Below are 10787 nucleotides of genomic sequence, written 5' to 3' on the forward strand. Positions count from 1 at the left end.
ACGCGACGGGGGGAAAGTACTCTTAATACTTTAAATATAAATTTGTACCCAAAGTAAATTTGAGTATAATTTTCTGTCTACAGTACAGGATGGAACTAAAGAGTTCCAACCCATTTGTTTTTTTTTTATTTCAAAAGCGATAGCGCATTGTAGTGCGAACATTGCGAAACCGCAAAATACGTAGAAAAGCCGCGAACGCGATCTATTAGATATCAGCAATCATTTCTATCATCTTTTATCTGTTCTGTGATTTCATTCTAATAGAAAGTGTGTAAAACAAATTCATCCTAATCAAAGAAAATATTGTTTACAGTATAGGAAAGGGCTACTATGCGATCCAACTAAGAATAAGATGGCCCTAACGTCATATTGTGACGTCACAGCTCTTTTTATAATACGTTCTATAAAAAATTCCTATAATTAGTTGGATTTCATTGTACTAGATTGATTTAAACCCTTTAAAATCTTATCAGATACTTATTAGGAGCAGGAAATCATTGCTATAACTTGTCGGGATTTCAAAACCCATTTGATAAAAAAAACAGTTAGGTAACTAAATAAACTTTGCAAAACCAAAGGCGTAAAAATATGAAACGAATTGCTTAAAAAAATGTGGAAATTCGAAAATAAATGTTCTGTGCCAGTCTTTAAAAAATGCTCACTACTACATTGACAATTTAATGGCAGATATTTTGAAATAAATAATAAATTTAATCATTTTATTCATGAACAGCAAGCACAAAAAGAATTTATATATTTAAGGTGTAATAATACTTTATTCCATTATTTTTTTTTATGTTATTTAATGATAAGTAATCAAATACCTAAAAATATTTTTTTAAAGAGTCATATCTGCATTTGTGGCCTATATAAATACATAATAAATATGTTTTTATAGGATGGAAATATATTATATTCATACCTTTTTCTTTAAAAATGTCATCCATGACTGAAATAACATATTTAAATAAAATACCATACCTCAATTTCATAACAATGTCTCAATCTCCTTATTGCTGTTTCTAGTAAATTCTAATTTTAAATCCATACCATTGTTATACTTTACAAAAGCACAATATGTACAATTTATAAAATACATTTATACCATTTATAATTTATATAAAAAATCATTCCGAATACAGTACGCAAAAACAATGTATCATACACATTTACTCACAAATCTAGCTGTACTACGCAGATAGCACTTACACATTATTTACACGGAACACTAGACACTAACACTAACACTTAGGAGGCACGTCTCTTTAGTGTCACTTTCCCGCGCGCCAGCTGAGATACGAATATCCTGACTCGCTCCGAGTTCGTCTTCTTCACGCATATCTGGAAAAATATGAATTATTAATTTTAGTTAGAGGTTTCAATGCAAGAAATTCATATACAACTAAACAAATTTTATAAGGCCCTCATTAACCTACTATGAAGTCCGCATGATAGCCTATTTAAAAAAACATTAAAAATTGTATGAACATAGTTGTATAAAACATTGATTTAAAGAAAGTTAAACCTTATTTCTATGCAGTAATGTAGGCATTGAGCCTATTGAACACTCATTAGAAAACTCTGCCCAATAAACGAGTGGGCAGAGTTTTGCGTCGGACAATTTTTGAGGGTGATTGTGTATCTAGCTGTTTATTGTACCTCTATCAGAGAATGAACAAGGTTAAGGTACATAATATTATATACTTTTTAGACTACATATAATATTTCCACATCAGTGGATCAAGGACGACGTTAAGTCTATCTATATCTATACTTATATTATAAAGAGGATGTATGTATGTATGTATGTATGGTTTTCACGCATAAATTACTGAACCGATTATAATGAAATTAAGCACACATATAGAGGGTAACTTGGATTAACACAAAGGATAGGTTTTGTCCCGGAAATCCCACGGGAACGGGAACTATGCGGGTTTTCCTTTGAAAACTATGTTTTAGGAAGTAGGTTTGGTACGTAACACTCCACACGTCATGATCAGCACAGAAACTGATCAAGCGACTTTCACGACTTTCGAAGTGTACATGCTTGTGTACGTGCAGCATGAATATACGGGGGTATAGTGATTGGTGTTACGTCACACTACACACGGCACTCACCGCGTCATCGGTGATGGCGTGTATGTGCGCGGGGTATCGCGGCGTGTCCCGGCCCTCCACGTACACGCTCTGGCCGCGGTGGAACCAGCGCCGCTCGTACAGCAGCTTGCCGTCCTCCACGCGCGTGTCCGTCGCCTCGCGCTCGCCGCCCTCGCGCACTGGGGACTCGCCTGCAATGTCACATGGTTATATTAGTCATAAGTGCACATACTGATTGAGAGAAATTTGAATTTAATCATTCTTATTTAAATAAATGCCCTTCGTGTAACTTGTGATACAAACCTTTCTTATGAGTATGAAAGTTACATAATTTATAAATTATATTATGGGAGGGATATTTTATCACTTAACAATACCTTCAAAATACCTTAAAACCATGACATATAAATTGAAACATAATATTATTTTGCTGAGAGAATTCCAACAGAGTAGTTGTTATGTGGCTATACATTTCTATTACAATGTACTCTATGGTGTACAATATAATGTCGATATTGAATTGATATGAATAATGAAATGCATGGGGTTACAGGCCATGCTATGGTTTATATTTCTTGAGTCGATGATAATAGTCTCTGTACTACTATTGACCTCGCAAGGTGCCCGCACTGAGTCATTCTTTAATATTTAATTAATTATGAGAGTTATTTAAATTCTCCGACAGCACGTCACATAACAAATTCTTTACCATATTTATTTTCTTTTCTTTTTTTGTATGTATAAATGCAATCTGTTCTAGAAGATAATTCAGCAATTATTTACCATATCACTTTATATTTCCTCACACTTATAAAACAACATTCTACACAATACTCACAGCTATTCGAATTCACATGTTTCCTCGGCTGCGCGTGCGCATGCCTACTCAGCGGTGAGGCTCGCGAGATGGCGCGCAGATCGGCATCTATATCTCGGTCGTCGAGTTGGAACGTGAGCGTAGTTGCTAGCGGTTTGCGACGCTTCTCCGGTACTGGGGCGGGCTCGTTCGCGCGCCGACGGAGTATACGCTTCATTGGTGGTTTCACCTGAAATTGGATTGTATATAATGTTAAGTACATTAGACAAGAATATTGTACGACTGTAAACATATTTTCAGCATTGTTGTGAAATAATCAATTAGTAATGTTTTGCAAACAATGAAATTTCTCAAAGAGAAGCGATTTATAACAGCTCTACCTAACCTAACCTACCTAATTAATTTGTCTGCTAATTGTATAAAAATGTAATTTTTAAACATTTTGTGAACGAAAAATCCACATTTTATTTGAATTGAAAAATAAATAAAAATTTAGATAGACAAAAGTAGCAGTTTGTCTAACTCAAATATCTATACAGTATAATTAACCACTAAAAACAGTATTTGCTTGAATGTATTTTTAAATTCACCTCAATTGAGTCTCCATTAAGCTCCATGCTGTGTCGCTCACTCTCAATGAGCTTTTTCTTTTCTTCCAGATCATTGAGCAGATTCTCTCTCAGTTCTATCTTTTTGTCTTCAAACTCTTTGGCAGCTGCTTTCTTCTCTGCTATGTATTCTCTTTCAACTACTTCATACATGTGCTCTCTGCAAATATCATTTGTATGGTATGAAAAATATACCTCTGACCAATACTAAGTTATTTGAAAGGAGGCATTATTACTCTTTCATGCAAAAAAATCTTGTTGAATTCGTACAATATTTTTCATTGTAATAGTTTATGGTCTAGATTGTGAATATGCACACTATTAGCTATATCAAATTAGTTTTAATTTAATAGAAAAAATTAAATTTTAGAAGTAGGTACATTCTTGCAGTATTTTGAGAAACATACATGTTTTCATTTCAATAACAACCACAAAACATTTTTTATAAAACAAAATATCACCCACACAACATTCAAAGTTCAACTTACTTGTATATTTTATTAAGCCGTAACCTCTCATGCAGTTGGTGTTCCAGCCTCTTGACTCTCTTTGTGAACTCTGGATAGATATTATCTTCTAATTGCTGTAACTGTTTCTTGAGATTCAGCAGTTTGTCTTGGTACATTCTGTGAATAGAATTTTCATAAGTTTAACACTGTATTTTAAAATAATAAAAGAAATAAAACAACATACCAAATTGATAAAGATTTCTATTGAAATATTGGCCAATATGTTTGTGATCTAAATTATAGAGTACAGCTTTTGAAAATAAAAACATTTTTTGATAATTTTTCAATCTACCAAATGATTATAGAAAATGAAAGGAAGATGGAAGGTGACAGAAAATATTTGTTTCTTACATTTTTCTTACAATTTGATAAGAATTGCTTCATTTTACATCTATGCAATAACTCTATACAATAAAAAAAGTATCAGTTTAATTGTTTATTTTTACTATGTTCTCTGAATGCATTTAAGTTAAAGACTTTTATAAAAATGAAGAAAGTGACTTAGATTTTAAATAATAACACTTACTGCTCTTTTATGTCATGAGGTTCATCATTGTTTGGAAGTTCTACTTCACTAGCTTCCTCCGTATCTGTGAATAAAAATCACTACATAGTATAAAACAAAGTCGCTTTCTCTGTCTCACGTCCCTTTGTATGCTTAAATCTTTAAAACTACGCAACGGATTTTGATGCGGTTTTTTTTTTTATAAATAGAGTAAAGATAGTAATAGATAGAGTGATTCAAGAGGAAGATTTTAGTATATAATTTATTAGGTTTTAGACAAAGTGGGCAAAGCCGCAGGCGGTAAGCTATTAAGTTATAATTATTATTTATTGTTAAATCAGCATAAATATATTATGTCTATTACAGCTAGCCAGAGTGGTTTGAGAGGGGAATCTATTCTTCAATATGTTGGTTCCCCATAATGCTTTCTTTAACCCATTGAGCCCCGAGCGGCCCGATCGGTCCATGACACAATAGATTTTCTATTGTGTCTGTGATTCCAGGGCCTGAGTTATTAATTGACTTCCAGCAATGCTTATGATTTTGGCATACATAATAGCAATGGTGTATTGTAATTTGTAATTACTACAAATAGTTAAGAAATGAAACTATACGTCCGTTTATGTATTATTATTGTGTATTTTTTCTGTAAATTACTGTTTGTTTCTAAAAAAAATAAAAAAGCAGTGTTGATGTAAATATTATTAAGGTGATAAAAAATGAATTTTTATGTTGGAATGCGTATCAGTTAGTCTTAGCCTCTCAACTTTTTGATTGAAGTTAATTGTTTTAACTACAAAATAGTCTACTGCATTGTAATTATGTAATATTTACTTTATATGGCATATATAGTAAATAGAGAAAGAGATGCCTATAGTAAGGTGTTTGTAAAGAAGAGATAGAGCACATTTATTTTAGCACAACTTTCTTTTAGCAGTTCTAGGATAATATTATGATTTTAATTTCAAAAATCGAAAATAATAACAACTTGTAAGTTATAGCTTTTCATTTACAATGCTGATTCATGCTAAGTACCTATATTAATCAAAATTTTATATATGGTGCAAACTATAAAAGTATAAACTATATTAGACATATTGTGATAAAAAAAATATTTCACCAAAATATATTTATTGGTTAAATTCATATTAATTTAATTAATGAATGGTAATTTGGAAAAATTCAATATACTTTTTTATATATATGTTACCGGAAATGTATGTAATCCGTCATTGTATACAATTCCTAGGAAATGTATACAATTCCTAAAATCATACGAAAATGTGTGAAATAAATTATTTTATACACATTTCCTAGGAAATCTATACATTTCCTAAATAGCTATCGGAAATGTAAAATATTTAAGATATTTATATGTCGCAGGCAAGTTGTATATAATCTGGCCGTTTACAAACGGTCGGCATTTTGTAGTAACTATGCCTATAATTCGTAATCAGAAATTTTTGGTTTGGATAAAGGGGTGGGTTAGGTTAGGTTCGTGTTTTTTAAAACTACACAGAAATAGGAGCCCCACGAAGTGGGGCTCCGTCGGCTCGCGACCGTCTTTTTGTAGAATTTTGGAAAAAGATGAATTTTCGGCATATTAAAACAGCTAGCCGTAATGTTGTACGGCGGATTGTACAATCTGACTGCGCCAAATATAGGTACGCGAGGACAGCGGGACGAGGGGACTGATTACTTGCAAAATGAAAATTTGATTTTATCAGAATAAATATAAGTTGATTTTGTGATATTTACGTTAAAAGTTAGATAGTTGATTTTTAAAATGTTAATTAGTAAGATAATAATATTAACATAATATTATTACAATTTTACGGTATGACTGTTACCCGATTACAATCGGGTATTGATACATCAATAAGAGCTATAATAAAAAAAAATAACAACGTGTTTTATTACAGAAAGCATTTACTTTACACATTTCCTAATACGATATCGGAATTGTATACAATTCCTAGGAAGATTATACATTTCCTAGGATATGCATGCATTAAATAGTTTTTTAAACAATATTTTATACATTTCCTAAATGGTATCGGAATTGTACTCATTTCCTAGGAATTGTATACAATTCCTTGATTTCATACATTTCCGGTAACATATACATTAGAGAAAGCTAGGTTACATTGAACGAACACTAACATGCATTGTTAGTTCCATTTTCTGAATTAAACTATATAAACTAATTAACTGTAAACGAAAATCAACACCCTGTGGGTGCAGAGTGCAGACCGCAGGCAGTTGCGATAAGACGTAGATCATTCTTTTTTATTCTACCCACGATTGTTATTTCCTACGATAATTAAACAAAAAATGTAGGGTCATTGCGCTGGTTTTCGTCCAATTATAGGAGTTGCCAACTTTGTGATACGAAATAAATATTTTGGAGCACCCTTCCTTAAACATATAATATTTTTTTTAAGTCCTTATATAGTCTTCTTTATGATAATATTAAGGGAAAATAAATCATTTTGATGTATCTTTTTATTTAAATTATTTTCTGCAAAAGTAGGGTAAATGCTAGTTTTCGTCCAAAAAAACTGGTTTTCGTCCTAGTGTAAGCTAGTTTTCGACCACCGTGTAGAAAAAGGAGGGTAGGTCAACTATTAAGTTAAAAATCAATTATAGGTAAATATATACGTTTATTTAATTAACATTACAATTTTTCACTACCTTACAGGTTTAGTTTTACTTGTGGTTTTATTAATAATAATCAATATAACTAGTCAACACTGAGATCTATGTAGCACTTGGCAGTCCTTATAGGCGTTAGTGATGACTGTATAATCATTCGTAATAAAGAAAGGAATGCGTTCCTTACAATTTAAATGAAACAAGTAATAATTACAGGACTAAGAAATAACATCAAAAAACAGAAATATTCATTCTAACAACAAAAATTTTCATTCTAATACTTTCTTTATCAAATGAAACGTACTATACACACACAGCCATAATAATAAGTTTTATCTACAGAATCTTCAGTGTACGCAGCGTCTTTTTTTTCTAGATTTCTTAGACTCCTTCGAGGCCATCTAAAAACAATAAGATCTTTCTGAGGATACGTTGAGTAAGTATAATAAAAAAATACTGCATTGGCAAAACAGACCTAGAATAAAAGATGATACTCAAGTGAATGATAATCAAGAAAAATACAGTGTATTATGTCTGACCTACCCTCATTTATGCTACGAATAATTGACTCTACTTCACATAAGGAGAATGATACATGACTGAATGAATGACAATATTAGGTACCTACAACACTCTGGCCCTCACCAATTATTTATAAGGAAGATACTGAATAGAAAACTTTTCAATACGTAAAAATAGACGAAAAGTAATGCAAAAGAATAGCTATATTTAATTTTTGTCTACTCCAATACTCATTCATGGACGAAAACTAAAACATTTAAAGCTTAATTTAGTTTTCGTCCACTTCTTTAAATATTTTTTTATTTTGGCAGCACTGACATAGCAGTGGACGGAAACCAAAAAAACTAAACTAATAGCAATAAAGATCACTTCCGGAGAAACTATTCAGTATTTTAAAGGTCCGATAAAGTAAAATGACCCTAACAAATATTCACGTAGCTGTTTGAGTTTCCGTCCACTTGGACGAAAACCAAATATTTTGAGAATTTGGTAACCTAGTATCCGTCCACTTAATATTTCGAAGAGTATTATAAAAAAGTATGATAAACACTTATAATTGCGTTTATTATGCTTATAAATAAACATACGTACCAAAAACATTACGTAAACTAGCTAAAACAGTGATTGAGCTTACCATGAACTTTTCTCGCCGGCAAATTTTTCTCTCGCGCGATGACATCTGCAAGGCACGGATGCAAAGCGGCCACTTTTACGTTAATTTTTTGAACTCTCTTCTAGTCAAATCAAATTTTCATGTTGATAGTACTGTTGCTTAAACATTATGGACCGTAAAAAGTGCAAACTTGCGCGGGAAGGTAGGTTTGTATTCAAGTTTTACGCACGTGATTGTAGCAGGTCAGTCAAATGGACGAAAACAGAAGCTGGACGGCAAACCAGCGCAATTACCCTACTTAGATGTTGCGAAATATTTTTTGTTAGTTCTGTGAATGAATGTATGTAATAATGTTGTATTATTGTTTGTCAATATTATCGTATCTTTATTTTGTACCTATGTCGACGGCGCTGGCGCGCGGTAAATCTCGAAAGAGATTATGTTTGCGCCAGTTTAACTTAAATTTATAATGAATTGTAAAAAAAAAAAAGAAAAAAAAAAAATGTGTAAAATAAGAGATCGATAACCAATAGAAACTATTCGAATAACCTAAATTAATATTTATCATTACATAACATCTGTTTACAATGTTCAGACAACGAAATTGTCAGGAATAACAAGTTGATATGCAGATGACATCAATATATGACGCCAAAATAGGATATCTTAAAACATTGTAAACAAAAGCGTACCTTCGTCACTATCATCCACAAGAGGCGGTGGTATTGCATCTTCTGGATCCCGATATTCATCTAAATCGTCGTATCCATCATCTTCAAAGTCATATTCATCTCCAGGCCCAGAATAAGGTGATCCTTGGTAAGACATAGTCGAGGCGACGCGTAACAGTTGCATACAGATTGACTACGTCTCACAGCTTTAAAAACAAACCCCGAATAAAATATTCAAAGTGTTCGACTTGGTATGAAAAATTGCAAGTGCTATTTAAGTCACTCATAGAAAGAAATTCGCTTTGAAAGTGTACACTGCTTCTGTGTTCTGTCGAAATAGAAATTGGCAATTGGAACGAATGCAATAGGCACCTGGCACTTTGTTAAATGTCAAAGTCGTCAAATTTTCAAAGCATCTTAGGCCGGCAACAATGTAAAGTAGTCTTATGTCAGCGGAAACCAAGTATTGTATAGGCAGATCTAATGAGAGTGAAAAAGACAAAAATATATTATATATGTGCTATCCGTTTAGCTATCTTAAAGCATAGGCAAGATATAAATCATGTTTGGACTTTAGTGATGCGGGATATCAGATTATTTACCGATAACCGATTTTTTGAAAACGATTTTTAATAAATATTAAATTTTAATATGTACAACTTGTGTTATAGTTACATATGTGTAAAGACACAGAACGATAATTTTTTTTTCCTAATTTATTATAATAAAATACTGTTATGAGCACATTATATATTATTTTATCGTAAATCACATAATAATAATATGAATTTATTATCATCATAAATATTATCATTCCACTACAATTTAAGTGTCCTTCTAAATAAATGCATCTTGTTTTAAACACCATGAAATCATTGGTCATATAACAGAATATACCACTAGAAAGAATGGGTTATGAATCTTTACAACAGAAAAATATATCACATTATAAAGGAACGAAAATGAGTAAAAATACATATAAATACAATATGGTAAAAGATACGAATGTAGTTTTTGTAATCATTACAATTATTACTAGTATACTTTAAACAAAGTCGCTTCCCGCCGTAGACAGAGAAACTAATAGACAAAGGTACTCTGTAACCGCGACTGAGACAAAGATAGTTTGTCAATGTATAAGTTGAATGTTGCCACAGTATCCGAGCTCCCGGATGTTTTGGAAAGGGTAAATATTTTTAGGAGCAATTAAATAAAACCAGATAAGAGATTTTTCTTTTGTCTTTATAATCAATTTAGTGGATACAAAAAAATATAAGCAAATTGATTATTGATGACGAAACAATGTTAATTTCGTGTACTCATTTCTTACTTTTTCATTGGCTTGTTCATATTTTACAATATTTTGTGAGAATCCAATCTTTTCTCCCACTTCGATCCATTAATTACGTAGGTCTGGATCATCTGGAAACAAATCGATAAACATAGGTTAATATGTAATTTAATGCTCGCATGTAGTTCAGGTTCTCTAAAATTATAAGTGTAATTTTATGTCAATCACAATTATTACTATGAGAAATAATAAATTAAAATATGTTTTCGATGCCGAAGTCTTCCCGAAACACTGGGTTATTATGGGATTTCATATTCATTTACTTTCGAGTTTCGCCATATTGTCAAATCAATATTTTTTTATTGATGATCGGGGTATTATTTTTCCCGACACTGGCAACACTTACTTGTTGATGTTTATAGGTTATTGAATGTAAAAATCGATATTACGCTAATATTTTCCTTGTTTTAACGCGACTTGTTGTTACTTTAGGCTA

The 10787-nt window shown here is 31.8% G+C and overlaps 1 protein-coding gene across 1 annotated transcript; it reads right to left on the reverse strand.

Moving 5' to 3' along the window:
* Positions 1-887: 887 nt before the first annotated feature.
* LOC123690834 (sin3 histone deacetylase corepressor complex component SDS3) lies at positions 888-9341 on the reverse strand. Its single transcript, XM_045634913.1, has 7 exons — positions 9022-9341; positions 4561-4624; positions 4014-4151; positions 3508-3685; positions 2939-3146; positions 2122-2291; positions 888-1341 (listed from the first exon to the last, which is right to left on the reverse strand). The coding sequence occupies exons 1-7, from the start codon at positions 9182-9184 to the stop codon at positions 1249-1251; spliced, it is 1014 nt and encodes a 337-aa protein (XP_045490869.1). The 5' UTR covers positions 9185-9341; the 3' UTR covers positions 888-1248.
* Between the last annotated feature and the right edge of the window lie 1446 nt (positions 9342-10787).

The sequence above is a fragment of the Colias croceus genome, chromosome 4 (assembly GCF_905220415.1).
Source record: "Colias croceus chromosome 4, ilColCroc2.1".
Lineage (NCBI taxonomy): Eukaryota > Metazoa > Arthropoda > Insecta > Lepidoptera > Pieridae > Colias > Colias croceus.